General features: G+C 42.0%; 1 protein-coding gene across 1 annotated transcript in view; it reads left to right on the top strand.

Moving 5' to 3' along the window:
* Positions 1-22,442, top strand: part of DNAH12 (dynein axonemal heavy chain 12) — a 166,406-nt gene that overhangs the window by 71,001 nt on the left and 72,963 nt on the right. The window contains exons 35-39 of the mRNA XM_065408714.1: positions 417-605; positions 1,292-1,446; positions 9,514-9,652; positions 12,302-12,468; positions 17,190-17,445. Of these exons, the coding sequence (XP_065264786.1) occupies positions 417-605; positions 1,292-1,446; positions 9,514-9,652; positions 12,302-12,468; positions 17,190-17,445 (906 nt within the window). The remainder of the gene's footprint in view (positions 1-416; positions 606-1,291; positions 1,447-9,513; positions 9,653-12,301; positions 12,469-17,189; positions 17,446-22,442) is intronic.

Genomic DNA, 22,442 nt, shown 5'->3' with positions numbered 1-22,442 from the left:
CTGCTTCTTTTCAAGGCCACATTCAGATACTTAGATACTACGGTGATAAGTGTGGTTGCTTCTCTGGCTTTCTCCTCTAAAACAGACACATGCCCCTTGCAAAAACAAAACTCCTAGTCCTAGTGTTTGCAATCAAAGAATCCCTCAATCCACATGGCTCAGTGCCTCGTGTGGTATCCTCAATTGTTTCCAGCTGTCTCACTACACAAAAGGGCTTAATTGCTTCTTCTGTTGAACCTGAAAGAAGAGGATTTATCCTTAACTAGGTTTGTGACTGTCTTTGGCTCAAAAACCCACATGATGGCCGCCATTAGCATTTTCAACATAATAGTATTCCTTGTAATTTTATATGTTGATCAGATCATACGGTAGTTATCATTTTTGAATGGTAATTGTTTATCTCCTTGTACTCACAGGCTTGCTTTGCTTTCTCCATGGTTTGGTCCATTGGTGGGACTTGTGACAGTGACAGCCGAGTCCTTTTTGATATCTTTATGAGGGATATTCTAGCAGGAAAGTCTGAGGCTCATCCAGTGCCAGCAGCTGTGGGTAAATGGGACTGTCCCTTTGATGAGAAAGGCTTGGTCTATGACTATATGTATGAGGTATGAGATTTACTGATTGCTCATTTTTAGAGTAGTTCAAATAGATCCTTAAAATCTAAGTGAGAGAAGAAAGAAGCTAGGTGGAAATGTTAGCTTCTTAGAATCCTTTGGGGGCAGGATTGACTGGCTTTAATGGGAACAGGATTGGGCCCTTAATGGAGTAAATGAACAACTATTGGTTGACAATAATCAGTTTTTCTTTTAAAAATAATTAATGCACTGACTTTCTAAACAGAGCTTTTTAGTAAATGTCTACCCAGTCTACATAAGGCGTGTCTAGACTGTGCTGCATTTCAGTTCAGCTGCAGTTGAGGCCCTTGGAGTTTTTGAGTTTCATATAGAGGAAAGCACATGCTTAAAATTTAAGCATGTTTATAGACCTGTTGTCTTCAATGGAACTATGCATATGCTTAAAGTTAAGCACATATGTAAGTATTTTCCTGGATAACAGGGTCCTAGAGAGGTAGGGGAATGAAGGGGGTCTGAACATCCGTTTCTAAAATGATCCTCCATTCCTTTTAAGGTTTGCTCATCACTAGTGCAATGAGGAAAATAAATACATAAGCACCTGAAATACTTAATATTACATTAACTTGTCAAAGAATGAAGTGCTTAAGAAAACCTTTTGAACATATTATGTCAGCACTGTATTTTCCACTGTAATTGAAATCTGTATTTCTTCTTAGTTGAAAGGCAAAGGGCGCTGGGTGCATTGGAATGAAGCCATTAAAAGCATTAAATATAGTGATGATAAAAATGTTAAGATTCAAGATCTCATAGTCCCAACGATGGATACAGTCAGATATACCTATTTGATGGACTTATGCATTACCCATGGAAAGTAAGAACATCTATTTCATGCGAAACGTTGAATGATTTCATTGTTGTTCATATAGAACCTTATCCAAAGACCACTGAAATCCATGGGGTCTTTCTATTGACTTTAATACTTCTGTATCAGGCCCCCAGAATGTATCTCTATTAGAATATACTGTTCTTGGCCCATTAGACAATAAACAAAAACAGACTTTCAAGCATCTGATTACATTCTTTCTATAAACTTTTTAGTTTTAAAGTCTTTGACTTCTTATAATCCAGCATTCAGTATATCCATCCCACACTGTTCCACTGATATTGTTAGGATGGCTGTTGAGATTTGGTGCCTCCTTTCTTTTTCTTTTAAAATTACATTTCTCTTAATTCTTCTTAAATTAGTCATAAGTTAAAGATGAGTTAGTCATGAATTAAATGATTAGGACATGCAGGAAAATGAAACAAAGATAATCCAGGGATGGATTTTAAAGCAGAAAGCTGCAACTTTAATAGCTTTTAAATTTAAAGGAGAGGTTCTTCTTTGAGTGATGTCCCTATGGGTGCTCCACTGTAGGTGCGGCAGTGCCCCCTGTGCCTGGGATCGGAGATCTTCATCAGATGTGCCTGTTGGACTGCAAATGCCCACCTTCCCCATCTTGCACCGTGAGCGGGATGTATATATAGTGCTGCACAGTCCAACTGCCCCCCAGTTCCTTTTCCACCACCTTTGGTCTGAGACGGAATCCGCAGCAAAGCCTACTTATCCTTTTTGACCTGTTAGATAGTGCCTTACCTGTTAGTTTTAGTGTAGTTTTAGTAGTTAGTTCTTTCTTTTATATAATACTATAGTTTATAGTATTATAGTTCTCTATAATTTTTTTGCTTTTATGCCTTCTAACCTCCCCATTAGTTAGTTTATATTTTGTTTTTTCCCCCTGCTTCCTGCCCTTCCCCGCTGGGGAGCATTTTCCTCACCCTTATGCCTGGCTCTCCTAGGTTTAAGAGGTGTGTAACTTTCCGGATTGCCTTCCTGGTAATGGATGGTCACCCACAATGCATTCACTGCCTGGGAGAGGGACATGTCCTGCAAAAGTGTGCTCATTGCCACGACCTCACTACCAGGGCCAGAAAAGACCAGGACATTCGGTTGCGACTTCTCCTCCTGGAGAAATCACTGTGTCCACCATCGGACCCCGGCCCAGAAACTACCCCTCCATGGCCCTCACGCTCCACTGGGTCATCTACTGACTTTCATTTGCCTCATCCTTCTAAAAGGAAGTCTTCTCTTCCTCGTTCCGATGGAAGAAAAACAGGCTCCCTCATCACCTGCTGAGACACCGCCTGCTGGAACGCCATCCCCTGCAAGGTTAGTTGCCTCGACATCCTCAGAGATGGGTCATAGCTCCAGGGCCCATCTGAGTACCTCTGTTACCAGTGCTCACCAAAAGTCTAAAGACCCTAACCTGACAGATCTCCAGCCCTTGGCACCATCTCTCGGTGTTAGAGACCAAGACACAAGACCTTTGAAACTGGTGCCAACTGTGCCAATCAGACCTACCTCAGGCAGTGCGGTACCAACTAAATCGCCGGTACTGACAACCCTACTGGTGCTGATGTCCTTTTCGGTATTGAGCAAGCCCTTGGCACCGAGCAAGTCTGCCGCACTGAGCAAGCCCTTGGCACCGAGCAAGTGTGCCGCACTGAGCAAGCCCTTGGCACCGAGCAAGTCTGCCGTACTGAGCAAGCCCTCGGCACCGAGGAAGTCTTCAACTCCTTCTGCTGGCTGCTCAGGAGAATGTACCTCTCCCTCAGCACTGATACATGCGCCAGTGACAATGATGCTCTTTCCTCCTCCCCAAGAGTTTAGATACCCCAAAGACCTATCTGTCTCTGACGTGCCTGAGTCACCACTTCTCAGACATGACATCCCTCCACTTCCATCCTCTTTGCCAGAAATGTCACCACTCTACCCTTTCCCCTCCAAGTTTGACACCTCTGTTCCCTAGTGACGCGGAGGAGGAAGAGGAGTACTCCATCCCACCCTCACACTTGAGACAGGCTCAAAGTCCTCCTCTCTACATAATACCCACAACCCACCATTGGACAAGGGCCCTGGTATGGACCACCCTCTATGCAGCCCCACGTGCAACTCCCTCAGCATTGGCCATGCTGAGATCCTTGGGCCGTGTACAGAGCACAGTTTGGGAAGCCTGCCACAGACCAAAATCAGAGGCCTTCACCTTCACCTTCTCCATTGATCTCTTGACCACCAGAGGCTGAGCCTTTCCTTATGGTGGATGAGGAGGAAGAACAAGAGGAGAAAATTCCACCACCACTCCATTTAGCCTCATCAGGAGAAGAAGAGGAGATCATGTCTCCACCCCCTACTACAGCTGATGACTTCAAACATTTCCAGGAGTTATTTCGCAGGATTGCAGACTCCCTCCACATTCCTTTGGAGGAGGTGAAGAACCAACAAAATAAGCTGCTTGACATCCTGCACACTCCTCCTCCTCAAAAATAGCCCTCCCTATCAATGAGGTCCTTCTCGATTCTGCCAAGGTGCTCTGGCAGACCCCAGCATCCATCCCACTGACTTGCAAGCGGATGGACAAAAAATATTATGTTCCCACAAAGGACTTTGAATTTCTGTTTTCTCACTCCATCCCAAATTCCTTGGTTGTCAATGTCGTGCAAGAAAAAGGACACCAATACCAACCTCGACATGCCCACCATAATAGAGACTGGAAACGATGGACCTGTTTGGACGCAAAGCTTGTTCATCTGCTACTCTCCAGTTCCATTTATCCAATTACAATGTTTTCATGGCCAAGTATAATTACACCAACTACTCTAAAATATAGGAATTCTGTCAAGACCTTCCTGATGACAAAAAAGAACAACTCAAGGCACACAAATGTGAAAGACCGCTTTGCAAGTCTCTTTGGACTCTGTGGATACCGCTGCCAATTCCATCACAACCGCCATTGTCATGAGGCGGGCATCATGGCTGCATGGCTTTCTGAAGGAGATACAAACCACCATTGAAGACCTACCTTTTGAGGGCTCCAAATTATTAATGGTGTGTACAGATGACTCCCTACATTCCCTTAAGGACTCCCAAGCAACTCTTCGTTCTCTGGGCATTTACACTCCAGCACCAACGAGACGCCCGGGGAAGTATCAACTTCCTCCATGATCCCCACCACTGCAATACACTCCTCAGGGACAATATGATACCCAGCAACATTGACAGAAGCCCCCTACAGACATACGACTCCACAAGGGGCTACTTCTCATGCACCTCCAACCAAACAGCAATTTTGAAGTTGTGGTCAAGGCCCCGAGAAGCCATCCCCTGTTTAGTCACATCAACTGTCTTCCACATCCCACCAGTTTGGCAAACACCTAACCCCTTTCTTTCCATCATGGCGGCTCATTACCTCAGACAAGTGGGTTCTGGAGATCATTAGGGAAGGATACTCCATCCCCTTCCTATCTATCCCACCCCACCCCACCACATTCCTTCCCTGTCTGTCTTCAGGGACACTTCTCACAAACCCATCCTACGAGATGAGATAAATCATCTTCTGTGACTAGGAGCTATAGAACCAGTCCCATCCCAGCACAGAGGGAAGGGTTTTTACTCTCATTACTTTCTGGTCCAAAAGAAATCCAGCAAGAGAAACCAATCCTAGACCTTCAAAACCTAAACAAGTTTGTCAAACTGCAATGCTTCAAGATTGTTACCCTCTACACCATTATCCCAGTACTGGAACAGGGGGACTGGGTTCTCAGCCCTCAATCTCCAAGACACGTATTTTCATGTCACAATACATCCTGCCCACAGACAGGTACTCCAGTTCATCATGGGGACCAATCACTATCAGTACAAGGTACTGCCCTTCTGACTGTTGGCAGCATCTCATGTGTCCTCCAAGGTCCTTGTAGTCATCGCTGCCTCCCTACACAAAGAGGGTGTTGTCACCTTTCCATACTTGGATGACTGTATCCTCAAGGCCCCATCTGAAACTGACACCCTTTGCACCATTCGTATGACAATAGACCTTTTCTTGAGCCTCAGCCTTTGTATAAACTTGGAGAAATCTACACTGACAGCGGTGCAATGTCTAGAGTTTATCGGGGAACAACTGGATGTCATACAAGCTTTCAGCCTTCCTCCCAACTCACAGATTCTCGACTACAGTCAATCTTGTATCCAAGGTCAGAACCTGCCCCCAGATCTCAGCCAGGACATGAGTCCAGCTACTCTGCTACATGGTGGTAGCCACCTTCATGGTAAAACATGCAGGTTTACACATGCATTGCCTTCAGGTGTGGCTGCCTACAGTCTATGTCCATCACAGACACAGCCTGCATGAACTCCTTTCCATGCCTATGATGGTCAAGGACTCACTACTCTGGTGGACTCAGCCCAAAAATGTTTGTGTTGGTATTCCTTTCCTTCAACCAGCACCATCCATGAGTCATCCTTGATCGATTGGGGAGTGCACCTTTGCAATCACACAAACAAGGGCAGATGGTCTTTCACCGAATCCACCCTGCACATCAACCTCCTAGAACTACGGGCAGTCTGCAATGCCTGCCAACACTTTCTCCCATTGATCGCACATCGCACCATGAGAGTCATGACGGACAATATCACCTGCATGTTTTACATCAACATGCAAGGCAGAGCAAGTGCCCCTCTTTATGCTCAGCGGCACTGAAATTATAGAACTGGTGTATCCAACATGGTATTACCATCTGAGCTGCATACCTCCCTGGACACCAGAACACCACTGGGGACTCATTGAGCAGGCGATTCTCCCATGATCACGAGTGGGAACTGGATGCTTGAATCCTTCAGCACATTTTCAACTGCTGGGGATTCCCCACTATTGACACACTAGATAATGCCTGCTGCCCTCAATTCTGCTTGAGAACGGGACTGGGGCACGGATCCCTGGGAGATGCATTCCTCATCTTATGGTATGCTCTGCTAATCTAGGCCTTTCCTCCCTTTCCCCTTCTGTCTCGTGTACTCCACAAGATACAGAGGGACCGGGCCCGAACATTGTTATAGCTCCGACCTGGTCACAACAGGTCTGGTATACTTAGTTCCTTTGCATGACAGTATGCTCTCCAATCTCTCTTCGCCTAACTCCATGATTTCTTTCTCAGGATGTGGATAGCACCAATGCACAGCTGCTCCACCTGAAAACATGGCTCCTCCATGGTTCCAGGATTCGGAAATAACCTGTTCAGAAGCAAGTATATAAATAAACAAGTACTCTTGAATAGCAGACGTGACATGACTTGACTAGAAGCACTTTCCTCCAAAAATGGACTAGATTCCAATGCTGGTGTGCCTCAGGTCGACACAATGAATGCTCCATTATCACTTATCCTGGAATATATTTTACACCTTAAATAGTTGGAATTATCCACCAGCTCCATCTGTGTGTATTTGGCAGCTATCACAACCTTTTACTGCCACATAGACAGCCACTCTGTCTTCAACCACCCACTCACGAAACATTCCCTAAAGGGCCTCCAAAATCTTTACCCTCATATGGGATGCAACCCCTGCTTGGGACCCTCGCCTCTTTCTATGCTGTTTTACAAGACCCCCATTCAAACCAATAGCAACATGTTCCTACATTCACTTATCTATGAAAATGGCATTTCTTGTCACTATCACCTCTGCCCAGCGGGTTGGTGAAATTGGAGCCCTTATGGCATACCCCCCATATACAGTTTTTCATAAAGACAAGGTTACTCTATGTCCATGTCCAAAATTTTTACCTAGGGTACCATCCTCTTTCCATCTCAATCAATCTATCCATCTTCCTTGCTTCTTCGCAAAGCCTCACAGCAACCAACAGGAGACAGCATTGCATACCCTGTATGTCAGATGAGCATTAGCTTTCTACTTGGACAGAACTAAACCTTTCCAAAAATCACCATGCTTATTCCTCTCAACAGCCAAAAGATCCAAAGGTGCAGCCATTTCTAAGCAATGCCTTTCAAAGTGGATCGCTTGGTGTTTACATCTGTCCTACCAACTACACAAATGACAGCCTCCTCCTGGAACTAGAGCACATTCCAACCACTCGCTCTCCACCTCTATTGCTTTCCTCAGTAATATTCCAGTTATTTACATTTGCAAAGTGGCCACATGGGCATCAGCGGACACTTTTTTGTCTGTCACTATGCCATTACTCAGGATGCCTCAGCAGATACTCAGATGATACTGTCCTATCATCTGCAGTAAATGCCGTGCCAAAACCCCAGCCTTCCAATTAGGGACACTGCTTTCTAGTCACCTACAGTGGAGCACCCATAGGGACATCACTCAAAGAAGAAGAGAAGGTTACTCACCCTGTGCAGTAACTGTGGTTGTTCAAGGCGTGTGTACCTGTGGGTGCTCCACTACCCACCCTCCTCCCCTCTGCTTTGGAGCTGAAACATAAGTTCTGCAGCAAAGAAGGAACTAGGAGGCGGTTGGACCAGTGCTATATATACATCCCACTCATGGTGTGAGATGAGGAAGGTGAGCATGTGCCGTCCAACAAGCACTGCTGATGAAGATCTCCCATCCCAGGTGCAGGAGGTGCTGCCACACCTACAGTGGAGCACCCATAGGGACACACAGGTTGAGTAACCTTCCCTTAACTCACCATACACTCCCTTCTCAAACACTAGGTATACATGTGGGTCCTGTTCAGGGTTAAATGGCCTCCATGCCAAAAAACTAAACATTAGGGTTGGTCCTCTTCTGCCTAACCCTTAGGATTCAGCCCTTCTCTGAGTCCTCTGACCCTTCCCCCATGAAGGGGAATGATGGGACACATGAAGGGTGCCTCAGTCTGTGAGGTCTTAAGGTCTCCCCTTCTTCTTCCAGGCTAATAGGGTGTTCTACTCATGTTTGCCTCTGGGAGGTGATACCTTTGAGTTGCTCACCCACAGTGAACATCAGTCATAAATTGCAATGGAATTACAAACTCTACTTGTAAACATACAGTTTTTAAATTCCTGTCCTTACTCCTTATTTACTTAAAACTATGCCTCCTTGTCAATCTGGTCTCATGGGACAAATTCCTTCCTGATCCCATAAACTGGCCATCAATCAGACCCACAGCATCTTGGAAACAGTTGAAATTATCCCTCCATTACAGGGCTGGCCTGGGATGGTGGGGCAGCAACTGCAGCAAGGTGGCTGCTGCAAACCCTGAGGACTTCACATTCAGGAAGGGGAGAGGTCATAAGACATTATCAGCTCTCTTCCCCACTCCCCCATTTTATGGCAGCAGGGAGAGGCAGAGAAATCTCTCCACCCCCTCTCTCTTCCCTCAATGGACAATTTCCATATGTGTTCTAGGTGAAGTGGGGGTGGAGCAAAGGCTTGCCCCTCCCTTTCCTTCTCCCATTCTCCCTCAGGAACTCTGGGGTTGTCTGTACCCTGCAGGTCTAATCAAACTTCCTCCCCTCCCCCAAGGTGAATTATCTTCTTGTATCAACAATTTCTGGAGTTTTGATGGTGACAGCTGGAATTTTCAAAGGGGCTTAAGAGAGTTAAGTGTCTAAATCCTATTGAATTTCAAAGGGAGTTGAGCACCTAAGTCCCTGAAAAATCCCAGCTGCCATTTCTAAACTTCCTATTTCTGTTGGGTAAAATTCACCCCAGTGTCGAAATCATGCACAAGGCCCTCTGAACTATTTACTCCTGATCTTAAAGACTTTAACAGCTGAATTATGGTTACAGTGTAGACACAATACAGTGTATTTCAGACTATGCATTTCTTTGTTAGTAAGGTCCCTCTACCTTGCGAGCCTGATTCTACTTTCAGTTACACCTCTGCAACCCCATTAATTTTAAGTTATTCTTTATTTCAGTGGGGTTGTAGGAGTGTCTAACTAAGAATAAAATTTAACACACATTTTTAACATATTGGTGTTTTCAGTGGTTTACACATATTTACAAGTAGAGCAGATGTGTTCAGTATTTCATTTTTAGTTTAATTGGGTGTATGTTTTATTTACTATTTTGCTTTTGATTGACTAATGTAAATTTGTATTCTTTTTTGCAAAGACCATTGCTTTTTGTGGGACCAACAGGTACTGGAAAATCTGCATATGTGAAGGATAAGTTAATGAACAACTTGGAAAAGGAAAGATACTTTCCATTCTTCATTAATTTTTCAGCACGGACCAGTGCCAATCAGATCCAGGTTGGTAGAAACAGCTGGTTTACATTAATTACAATGAGATTATATAGACAGAGATGTAAATTTACTTGGCATTTGTTCAGTGGATAAGATTTGGCTCTATCATTTCAATATACTTTTATTGTGATATTTTTATAGTAGTAATGGTTCCTGGAACGTCAATGAAATGTTGTTTAAAAACAAAATATCAGCATAGACTCAATTTACTTTACTCCGGCCCTGGAATTCACATCTCCTTTTGGTCTCATAGAGCCTATGTTTGCTGATCTTCAGGGCATAGTTGAGAGCCCATCTGATCGCTGAGGTTGTTGCCTTAGTGCAGTGGTTCCCAAACTGGGGTTCGTGAACCCCTGGGGGTTCATGAAATGTTACAGGGGGTTCTCGGGGAAAAAATTCCCTAATGGCAGACAGAGCTGTCCCTAGGGACCCCAGGCAGCACAGGGCCAGCAGCCCCTGGACTTCCAAGAGCTAAGCAGATCAAAGCAAGCATACCTATCACACTGAGGAGATTTAAACTTCAAGACTCCTATAAGAAATGGAAAGGGAGGTAGATATTTTTTGCTGTTTTAAAAATTAAATAGGCAGCTAGTATTGTTTTAAAAATTATTATGAAGAACAAGTTTAAGCTTTGTTGTAACGTGCTTTGTTTGTAGGGTGACCAGATGTCCCGATTTTATAGGAACAGTCCCAATTTTTGGGTCTTTTTCTTATATAGGCTCCTATTACCCCCCACCCCCATCCCGATTTTTGACATTTGCTGTCTGGTTACCCTAATTGTTTGCCTGGACTGCTCAAGACCTGAATGCTTGTGTAGGAGGAACTCTTTGAGTTGGCTTTTTAAATACCTTCATGCTGTTTCACATCTGATAATCCTTGATGAAAAGTAGGAGCCTTGTCTTATAACAGGCTTATTCAAAGTGATACAAGCTATGAAAGTGAGATCTTGGAAGAGTGTTGCCATTTTCATAATGTAATAAAAATACTGTAATGATAAATAATAAATCATGTGCAATAAGCATGTCATGAAAACAAATTTTGTATTTCCAAGATCACGGCTTTTATAATTTATACTCAGGCAAAGGAGAAAATCCCTAGAAATTTCATTTCTAGGAGGGGGTTCGCGAGACTTGACATTTTAGTGAAAGGGGTTCACAGGTTGTTAAAGTTTGGGAATCACTGCCTTAGTGGATAAGCATATGGCTTGGTTTAATTGGGGTTAAGCCTCTTAATGTTTATTTGATATTTGTCAAACAAATTTTTGTATTTTTTTTCATTTGTGTGTATGTGTTCAGAGATGTAAGCTGGACTTGATTTTAGAAATCTAAGATAAATAAATAAAAATTCTCGGCTTTGGAAAAAATATAAAGTAATAAAAAAGTTCCAGAAATGATTTATTATGATTCAACAAAGCTAACCCTTATTATTAAGAATGAGGATGTGGCTAAATGGCATATTAGTGAAATTGGGGGGCAGAGGGGATGATGTTTTTGGTTTTTTTTAGTTTTTAAAACAACCTGATGTTTAAATTTGCTTTGCTTTTTTGATATCACACTCCAAAAATTGTAATAAACACTTGGAAGTTTCAGCATTTACAGCTCTACTATCAAAGCATACACTAAAATGTTACCTGCTCACTGGCTTTCATAGCTAAGTTTTTATGTATATAGTTTCTCAATCTAAGCATTTTGTAAGTGTAAAAACTCAGGAGGATGTGTGCAATCTACATTTGACCAGACAAAATGAATGGTTACTATAATCATCTAACTATAGTACTTGATTTATATATCCAAATGCTGTTTGCTCAAATGCTACCCAGTTTTTGATTATTCAAATGCTTTGGTTTTGATCCCACAAAGGGATTTGCTTGTGCAAACCTTTCTGCCTGATGTCAGTGCAAATGGGCCCCATCAGGGTTCTTTGGATTGAAAATTGTGAGTACAATTACAAAGGAGGGTGACCAATTTTGTAAAAATTTGTACCATATGTTTGCTCTGTTACTTAATATATTGAATATTTTTTGTAATTGCAGTGTGTTGAAATCCTACATAAATCTGGAGTAATTTTTTGTTAGTGGATAGTTCTTCTTTTTCCTGTTAAAGAATTTTTTCCCACAGTCCAATTTTCCCTTTGTTGAGCACCAAGATAGTACTATATCTCTGCCATGAGTGGTTTCCTTGACACCATCAAATTAGGGCCCAGATCCTGTATTTAAATATGAGTAGACATCCATTGTGGTTCTGTGTGGGTGTAGCAGTATGCTCACCCACAAAGAGCAAATTGTAAGATTAAGGTTGGGAAATTTTAGGGCTCAATCTTCTGAGGTGCTGAGCCCTGACATAGTAGAGCATTTAAGCATATGCTCAACTTTCAGCAGATGAGTAGGATCATTGAAATCAGGAGGGAGACAAACTTGAAATCAGAAATAAATTAAAACAGATTATAATTTTTTCATTTCAGTAAGCTCACCAAATAAATGTAGAATAACAAGACAAAGAGGATTACAAAAAATTAATATTCATATCTGTATTTTCCAATTCTGATTTTCTTAATTATTAAAGCCATGAAGTGTTTCAGTACACTATTTTCCATTATGTAATATAGTTGGGCTGCATATTAAATCAATGCTTTAAATGGTCCCATTCTGTTTTTTAGAACATCATTATGGCGAGACTGGACAAAAGACGCAAAGGAGTATTTGGCCCTCCTATGGGAAAGAAGTGTGTCATCTTTGTAGATGATATGAATATGCCTGCATTGGAGAAATATGGAGCTCAGCCCCCTATTGAACTTTTAAGACAGTTTTTTGACCATGGAATTTGGTAACTATTCAAGACAGATCTAAAGCTTACAGTAAATTAGTGGATAATTTTGCCGCCATTATTTAATTTTCAGAATTGTTCTCTTAAAAGTAAATGCTATTTATATTTTTTTATAAGCCAACATTGTCATTTTAAAATTATTTACATTTTAAACAATCCTTATGTTGCTTTTTAGTCATACACTCATAAGTGACTTTTTTTTTAATTTAAGAGATTGATTTTCAGCTTATTTTTAGCAGGTCCATGACTTCTTGTCATTATTGAGTAGAGTTTCTATACACAATATAGATTTTCTTTCTTTTCCTATTTCTGCAGATGTCATTGTTTCTCTTCTTTTGTTGTTGTTTGTGACTTTTTAGTTTTTTTCTCTCCAGTTTTAGTCTTACTTTTGTATTTGTTTTCCCCACCATTCCTTCTTTCAGAGTGATCTGCCAGACCTAATAGGGTTGTGACCATTGAAGTTGCAATGGCATTTAATCAATTCAGAAAATGAAATCAGTGATTTGTGCTGTTATCTGAAATCCAATTGATAAATCAGTTAATCTTAAATTTCATCTGCCAGTTAATCATGGCTTCCAGGATTCTCTTAAATTTATAGTGTAAAATAGTTGGAACATTTGAGCATCCTGGGCTGAAAAGAGGGTCTGAAGGTTGAGTCCAACCTTGCTACAGATCTAGTGACTGTACTCCTGATAGCCATTAATCTTTCCTGTTAAGGACTTGCTCAAATTTTTAAAAATATGGCTGTGTTAGTTGCTCCTAGTGACTAGAGGCTGTGCAAAATGTTTTGGATGAAACTTTTCTTGGCGAAAAATGCAGATTCAGAACAACCAAAACATTTAATGAATTTGTGTAAATTTTGCTGAATGGTTTCTAAATTAAATGTTTTGATTTTTTTAATTCAAAATGACTTCTCACTTAGAAATTTCCTTTAATTTTATTTTAAAAAATCTTGATATCTGTACAAAATATTTAATTTCTGGTGTAGCAAAACATTTTGTTTGACACAACAATTTTTTCAGACATGCCAGCAAATTTAAAAATTAGCACTCTGCACAGCTCTCTTTGTGATGTATTTAATAGGGGTGTTTTGAAAGCTACTGGTGGGCAATTATTGCAAAAAATCTTTAAAGATTTGCTCAAAATTTTAAATGAATTTGCTCCAGCATGAACATGATCCCTTTGTGATTATTTTTGTTCCCCAAACGAATTAATGCAAACTTAGTGCTTGAAATTAAAATTCAGTTTTGGTGAATACCTATGCATCAAACTTTGATAATGACTACAAGGAGTCTCCTCGTTGTTTTTGTGGATACAGACTAATACAGCTACCCCTCTGATATTTGATAATGACTGTCCATGTCACACAAATGTTTGTGGAAAACGATGTTGGGATGTGACTCATCTGATTGACTAATCATAATGAAGCAACATAACTTGGATGGCAAATATCAAGTATTGAATACTTACAGCATACTGTCTGCAATATAGCCACAGATATAAAATACTTTTAAAAATATCAGTGAATAAATTAGAAGTCATCTGCTCATGAATATTCTACAAACAGAAATTGTTATAAATTACTTGCTCAGCGCTAGTGAAAACTTTTTTGCCTAAAGCAACAAAGAGTCCTGTGGCACTTTATAGACGATAGACTATTATTTTTTGCCTAAATAATTTTGCCTTCAATTTCCCTTTTTTAGCCTGTCCATGAGTCCTGAGTTTTATAATTAATTCAATTTTTTTTTATCCAGCTCTACCCACGATATCTAATTTTAGTGGCTTGAAGACTTCTATTACTATCTTGCTTAGCTGTCTCATTTCTAGTACATAAGAACATAAGAACGGCCATACTGGGTCAGACCAAAGGTCCATCCAGCCCAGTATCCTGTCTATCGACAGTGGCCAATGCCAGGTGCCCCAGAGGGAGTGAACCTAACAGGTAACAATCAAGTGATCTCTCTCCTGCCAACCATCTCCACCCTCTGACAAACAGAGGCTAGGGACACCTTTCCTTACCCATCCTGGCTAATAGCCATTAATGGACTGAACCTCCATGAATTTATCTAGTTCTCTTTTAAACCCTGTTATAGTCCTAGCCTTCACAACCTCCTCAGGCAAGGAGTTCCACAGGTTGACTGTGTGCTGTGTGAAGAAGAACTTCCTTTTATTTGTTTTAAACCTGCTGCCCATTAATTTCATTTGGTGGCCCCTAGTTCTTATATTATGGGAACAAGTAAATAAACTTTTCCTTATTCACATTCTCCACACCACTCATGATTTTATATACCTCTATTATATCCCCCCTTAGTCTCCTCTTTTCCAAGCTGAAAAGTCCTTGCCTCTTTAATCTTTCCTCATATGGGACCCGTTCCAAACCCCTAATCATTTTAGTTGCCCTTTTCTGAACTTTTTCTAATGGCAGTATATCTTTTTTGAGATGAGGAGACCACATCTGTATGCAGTATTCAAGATTTGGGCGTACCATGGGTTTATATAAAGGCAATAAGATATTCTCCGTCTTATTCTCTATCCCTTTTTTAATGATGCCTATCATCCTGTTTGCTTTTTTGACTGCCGCTGCACACTGTGTGGACATCTTCAGAGAACTATCCATGATGACTCCAAGATCTCTTTCCTGATTAGTTGTAGCTAAATTAGCCCCCATCATATTGTATGTATAGTTGGGGTTATTTTTTCCGATGTGCATTACTTTACATTTATCCACATTAAATTTTATTTGCCATTTTGTTGCCCAATCACTTAATTTTGTGAGATCTTTTTGAAGTTCTTCACAGTCTGCTTTGGTCTTAACTATCTTGAGCAGTTTAGTATTATCTGCAAACTTTGCCACCTCACTGTTTACCCCTTTCTCCGGATCATTTATGAATAAGTTGAATAGGATTGGTCCTAGGACTGACCGTTGGGGAACATCACTAGTTACCGCTCTCCATTCTGAAAATTTACCATTTATTCCTACCCTTTGTTCCCTGTCTTTTAACCAGTTCTCAGTCCATGAAAGGATCTTCCCTCTTACCCCATGACAACTTAATTTACATAAGAGCCTTTGGTGAGGGACCTTGTCAAAGGCTTTCTGGAAATCTAAGTACTCTATGTCCACTGGATCCCCCTTGTCCACATGTTTGTTGACCCCTTCAAAGAACTCTAATAGATTAGTAAGACATGATTTCCCCTTACAGAAACCATGTTGACTTTTGCCCAACAAGTTATGTTCTTCTATGTGTCTGACAATTTTATTCTTTACTATTATTTCAGCTAATTTGCCCGGTACTGATGTTAGACTTACCGGTCTCTAATTGCCGGGATCACCTCTAGAGCCCTTTTTAAATACACCTCTACCCCGAAATAACGCGACCCGATATAACACGAATTCGGATATAACGCGGTAAAGCAGCGCTCCGGTTGGGCGGGGCTGCATGCTCCGGTGGATCAAAGCAAGTTCAATATAACGCGGTTTCGCCTATAACGCAGTAAGATTTTTTGGCTCCCGAGGACAATGTTATATCTGGGTAGAGGTGTATTGGCGTCATAGTGTTTCTGGACTTTCTCTGCAAATTAATCTCCTCCCATTCTTTTAATTCTGTACAAATATAAGGCATGGAAAATTTTGGAACTTTGGAAAGAAAGTTCAGAGATACTTTTTTGTTTCCTTTTCAGAGCATTAATTTTAAATGTTTAACAAATCCACTTACATTATAACTGGTTTGGATCATAAATTTTGAAGAAAGTAAATAAAGAAAATTAGTAGATCTTTAAGGACCATGAATTTATAAATAATTATTTGATTAATATCTAATGTGTATGTTTCTATACTAATTTGTTGGTTAAAGATGTCATCATGTATACTGCAAAACAATGTATTTAAATTCACATGGTTAAACTACTACATATTGGTCAAAGTATTTCAATGCTCCAACATAAGCTTTGAAGTTAATGTTCTTTCAAGATAAAATAAGAGTGTAAACTCATTGAGGTACCCTTCAACTCAATTACAGCATAGACAAATAGGCATTGTATAAATAACAGATGTAGGCAAAGTTCACACTTCTAGGGTGATGTATTATTTCAGTCTGCCTGATTGAGAAAATAAAAGTGCCCTTTAGTGTATGAAGACTAACTTTCCAACCAGGAGGCCTAGAAATATATGTTTTTAAATTAAAAAAAAAACTTACAGTTTAGGGAGTACAGCGAAAGGAAGAACCCAAGTCCCCCAGCATTTTCATGGCTGCAGATATCTGTTGCTCTTGGATATCGGAAGTATAACCCTCCAATTGACATTGTCATTAGTTATTATTTATTTGTGTTATCAGAGCATCTAGAAGCCCTAATCATGGACCAGGACTCTATTGTGATAGGTCTGTATAAACACAGAACAAAAAAATGGTCCCAGTCCCTGAGAGCTTACAATCTATGTATTAGTTGTTGTCACACAAAACTGTGGGATGGAATTGTGAATCCCAGATTAAAACTAATGATTTGGGCCTCTGTGCTTCAAAGCAAAACATGTATGTGTGTCCTTGACCCCACGTGACGCTCCACTGAAGTCAACTCAAAGGTCCATGTGCATGGCTTTGTAGAATTGGGGCCTAAGGTATCATATCTAAAAAATTCTGTAGTGCAGATGTATCAGACTACCTGCATTAGGACTGCTTTGTTATATCTGTAATTGTCTAAATATCACATTGTAATTTGTTTTGGAGGTATGACTTAAAGGACACAAATAAAATTACACTGGTTGACATACAGTTGATAGCTGCTATGGGACCTCCAGGAGGTGGGAGGAATGCTGTTACATCTCGTTTTCTGCGACACTTCAACATTTGCACCATTAACTCCTTTAGTGATGAAACTATGGTCCGTATCTTCTCTACCATAGTAGCTTTCTACCTTAGGAATAACGAATTTGCTCCTGAATTCTTCACAATTGGAAACCAAATTGTCAGTGGCACTATGGAGGTAAGAAGCAAATACCTTCCTGAAAGTTCTATTTTCCACTACTTGGTAAAGTTCCATGGGTTCCAGATTGATTAAACTGATGATATTGGAGTTTGGGAAATCTAGTCCCCATTACTATTTTCAAAGTATAGACAATTCAACAGTATTTATTTATATGAAGTTAACTTATTTTTATGGGTAAAGCTTTATTTTGCTAGAAACTTGTGTGTCAGTGTGGATACCAATATTGGTACACATGCACTTCATATCTGCAAGATTGGAGTCTTTTCAATAGCAGTGTCCTTTGGGTCTGCATCTCCATGTAGTGCCTGTTTGTGCTCCCGTGCAAGGGCATAAGGGCAGAGTGGCCGCAGCTGTCCCTCAATTTCCTCTTATTGCATGTGGAGGCATGATGGACTCTAGCAATGTCCAATCTGCTACTCCTTAGTATTGGCTAATTCTTCTACTCATTCTGCTTTACTGGACAATCATCTTCCTTTCCTAGCAGGAAATTGCATCAGACACCCTAATTAGTTAAATTTGGAACTTAAAAAAGAGAGATTCCCCGTCGATACAGCATGGCTAAATGCTGTCTGCTCCTGTGTCATGATGAACTCCAAACCTTTGAGTTTTAAGCCTTGCCCATTACGTGATGGCCTGATCCTGCTTACTGATGGTCTTAGTAGATGCCTGTTCTGCTTGGGTGAAAGCCACATACCAGATCAAGGCTAGGTACGCTGCACCTTTTCCTCAAATGCATACAAGTCACAGGATGCTTATCTTAAGCTCCATTTGCTGGAATAATCAATGGAGAAATGAGTACCAATTCTGATGAGATACTGAAGAAATCAACATCCATGAGTGCCCCCTGCAGCAGGAGTGCAACACTGAAAGCTGGCGCTGATAAACCCTCAGTGTCCAAAAAAAAAAAAAGTTGTTATCAAGAATCCTGGCACTGACACCTCTGGCACTGAAGGCCAGTGCTGAAAGGATGTTCTGAGCACAGAAGCTGAGATTCCAGGCACAGCTCTGTATGATCACACAAGGAGACACCTAAGCAAACCTAGACTACTAAGCTTCAAACAAAAAAATGGGAGCTGATGGCATGGAATTGGCTATACTTGTAATATCAACAAAGCATGCCTGAGCATCGACTCCGATGACCATGCAGGCAGTGACACCAACTCCATCAGTAGAGTCACCCATGGTACTGGCAGATATCCACACCTATTCCAAGGATGACCCACTGCATCGAGACCACTGCTGACACCAGAACAGACTCCAGTACTGAGATCAATGTTGCCTTGGCAGTGCCCTTGGAGGAAGTGTATTCATCTTCCCCGTTGCTGGGCCACACATTCTCACAAACCTGAAGTTGAGAATCATCCCCCTTGAGGTCAGCAGGTAACCCACTGGAGAGACCTGGCGGCTTTTCTTTTAGAGCTGAGTCACAGCCTCACTATGACTAGCAGTGGACACCATGTGAGCCAGTCATGCCCTTATGGTATGCCACCATGGCCCTTTTAGGTGTATTGGGGACCATTGTCTCAAGCTTCCAGAAGATGGTCCCCATCTCACTCCAGGAAATGGAGGAGATCAAATTCTCAGACAACATTCCTGGCCAGACCACTGACACCTGGCAGAACAGAGTATCCGGTGCAGTCATATGGGACCAGGAGAAAGATGCTATGCTCCCTCACCTCCAGAAGACTTTTCTCGTCATCACCACCAGACAAAGTGGTAGCTCTAGTACCAACCCGGGCTGATTTCAAAGCTTTCCAAGAGCTGTTGTTGAGGATAGCAGATATGTTGGATATCAAGACTTTGGTGATACAGGAGAAGCCTCATAAATTGTTCAACATCCTGACTGCATTAGACTCTGCTAGAATTGCCCTCCTGATAAATGATAAATACACAACCCAACTGAAGATCTGTGGCAGAAAGCTACCACCATTCCTGCCACAACAAAAAGGGTTGAGAAATGGTACCAAGTCCCACAGAAGAGGGTTGAATATTTTTGCTGTCACCCCATTAGTTAATTAGTTGTCTCTGTGGTCCAGGTAAAATCTAGTCCACAAAGGAGAAAGGTCTGAAAAAATGGGACCTTTTTGGAAGGAAAGATCACTCCTCTGCTTCCCTGCAACTTTGTATTTCTAGTTACCAAGCTCTCCTGGCCGAGTACAACTTTTTAAAATGGGATATAGTCACTATTCTTAGCTAAGCTTCCACAAGATAGTAAGAAAGAGCTTAAGGACACAGACGGGGTGGCTAATTAATGCCTAAGCCCACTCTCCAGGCAGCCATGTTTACCTTGGACATGAAGGGCAGATCCATGGCTACAGCCATAATGATGCAAAAAGCCTTATGGTTACTGGCTTCAGGCATCCCCAAGGAGGTGCAAGTCATAATAGAACACCTGCTCTTCAGTGGATGGAGCTATTTAGTGAATACATGGATAGTGCTTTACATTTCCTGAATGATTTGAGAGCCACTCTGTGCTCCTTGGGGAGGTACACAACGGTCTCTTATCATAAACCTTTCCAATATTAGCCTTGGATGAGGCAGGGAACTATGTTGTACCAGCCCAGGCAACCCTGCTATCTCTTCAGGAAGAAGCCATGGGTCACTAAGAGGCACCATTCTTTCTCCTCCTCTGTAACACACTCTGCACCTGCTTCAGGACAGCAGATTTGTCAGGACTGTCAGGAGCCACACCAGAGCCAGTCCAGAGTAGAAGGTAATCTTTGTAAGCTACATTGCTCTCTACAACTGAGCTTGATCTGCCACGCATCCAACACATGAGTGCTAGAGATCATCACCAATGTTTACCCAATCCAATTCCAATCCCTGCCCTCTATCCACTCCTTTTCCCCATCCTTCTAAAGGGACTTTTCTTGAGAGAGCTTACTACAAACAGATGTGGCCTCACTGCTTCTTGTAGGAGCCATAGAGATGGTACTGCAGATGTATTGGAGAAGAGATTTCTATTCCTGATCATTCTTTATTGTGAAGAAGAAAAGGGATTTTCTTCCTATCCTGGCCCTAAAGAGTCGTCTTGCGCTGTCTCCGATTCAGGATGGTAACACTTGCCCCCATCATTCCCTCTCTTCATGCTCAAGGCTGGTTCATGGCTGTCAATTTACAGGCCAGGTATTTCCACACAGCTATTCACTTGGTCCCCAGGAAGTAAGGCCCAACTGTTCACAGTAAGGCTCAACCATTATCAATCTCTATGGCCCCAACAGTCTTCACAAAACTCCTAGAAATGGTAGGGGGCACACATAAAGATGAAAGGCCTGCATGTCTACTCATATTGAGACAACTGGCTGATCAGTGACAGATCCTAGCAAAAGATGGTAACAGCTAGTCTCCTCTCCTCGTTTGTCCAACTACACCTCCTGGTGAACTATGAAAAATCATCTCTCACCCCAAGACTAGTTGGCAAAACCATATCTTCTTGAGGACAGGTTCTTGTCCCTGCAATCAATACTGAATGGATTAAGATAAAATCTGGCCATGATAGTATGGACTTGTCTTGGTCTGCTAGGTCACATGTCTGCATGCACATGTGTGACGCTGCTTGCCAGACTTCACCTGTGGCCTCTACAAATCTAAGGTCTGTCCATTCCCTGTTGGGACACTAGATGAACAAGAAAGTTGTGGTTACACCTCATATCATCTCAGAGCTGAATTGGTGGCTAGCCCCAAGACCATATGTAGAGGGGTACCTTTCTCACCCCCACCCCACCGTCTGACCATGACACAATCATACATGTATCAAGAGCAGGTTAGGGGTTATCTAGACAACCTCCAGATGCAGGGGACCTGGTTCCAGGACGACGTGAGATGTCCTGGAGCTCACAGATTATCAAGGTTTCCTGCATGACATTCCTACCTCTTCCTCAAAATTCCACAGTGCAAATCTTGATAGACATCACCTCTATAGTGTACTACCTATACAAACAAGAAGTCACCTGCACATCACCTCTCTGTCAAGAAGGTGTCAAGTTACGGACGTGTTGTCATCAGCCCAGGCAACAGTGTTGGAAGCAGGGGGCGGGATGGGAGGCCATGGCCTCCCCACTTTTAAAAGTTGGAGGGTCATGCCCCCACTTTTAAACATAGGCGTACTTTGTGGGGGAAATGCTGCCACGTAGCACAGCCCCTGCTGACGCCGGTCCGTGCCTGCCCAGAGTTTTCAGTTTGGGGGGAGGGCAGCGCTGTCTTCTGCCCCCTGACTACACCCAGGTTAAAACAAAGTGGATGGCATGGACCTATAGTGCTCCCCCCCCCCCGTTTCAGCGCCAGTGGCTCCCCCACTTCTACAAAGGTTCCGGAACTCTTGAGCCAAGGATAACCTGGCAGCTCTTCACTTCTCTGGAATCAGAAACAATGAAACAGACATCTTAAGCAAACAATTCATCACGAGCAGAATGGTTTCTGCAGAGGTCCATCATAGAGCTGATATTCAACCAGTGGAAAGTTCCCACTATAGACCTGTTAACCACCAAGGGCAACTTTTGCTCAAGGGGGGCATGACACCTGGATCATTACCTGATGCCGTCCTTCTCTCATGGAATTGAGGCCTCCTGTATGCTTTTCCACCAATTCCCCTGATTCTCAGGGTGATAGTCAAGATCAGACAGGACAGAACCACACTTATCTTTGTAGCTTCTTACTGGCCATGGTAGCTTTAGCTGACAGATCTGTTACAGATGTCTTTTCAACCTTGTATTCCACTCTCTGACTGTCCAAACATGATGTTTCAGAATCATGGTTAGATGATCGTCCAGACCAAAAGTCACTGCATCTGATGGCCTGGATGTTAGCTGGTTGAGTAACCATGTCAGAAACTGCTCATTGCAAGAAATACTTATACAAAGTAGAATGCCATTTGGAAAAAAACATTACTCCTTGAAATTGAAGAGATTTTTGATATGGGCAGTCCTGCAAAATCCTTGGCTACATATTGCATTAAAAACATTCCTGCCTTTCCTTCAGGTCCATCGTGGTTCACC

This window comes from Emys orbicularis, chromosome 7 (assembly GCF_028017835.1).
Source record: "Emys orbicularis isolate rEmyOrb1 chromosome 7, rEmyOrb1.hap1, whole genome shotgun sequence".
NCBI lineage: Eukaryota > Metazoa > Chordata > Testudines > Emydidae > Emys > Emys orbicularis.
The sequence above is the reverse complement of the archived record's forward strand: the minus strand, read 5'-3'. Positions and strand labels throughout refer to the sequence as shown.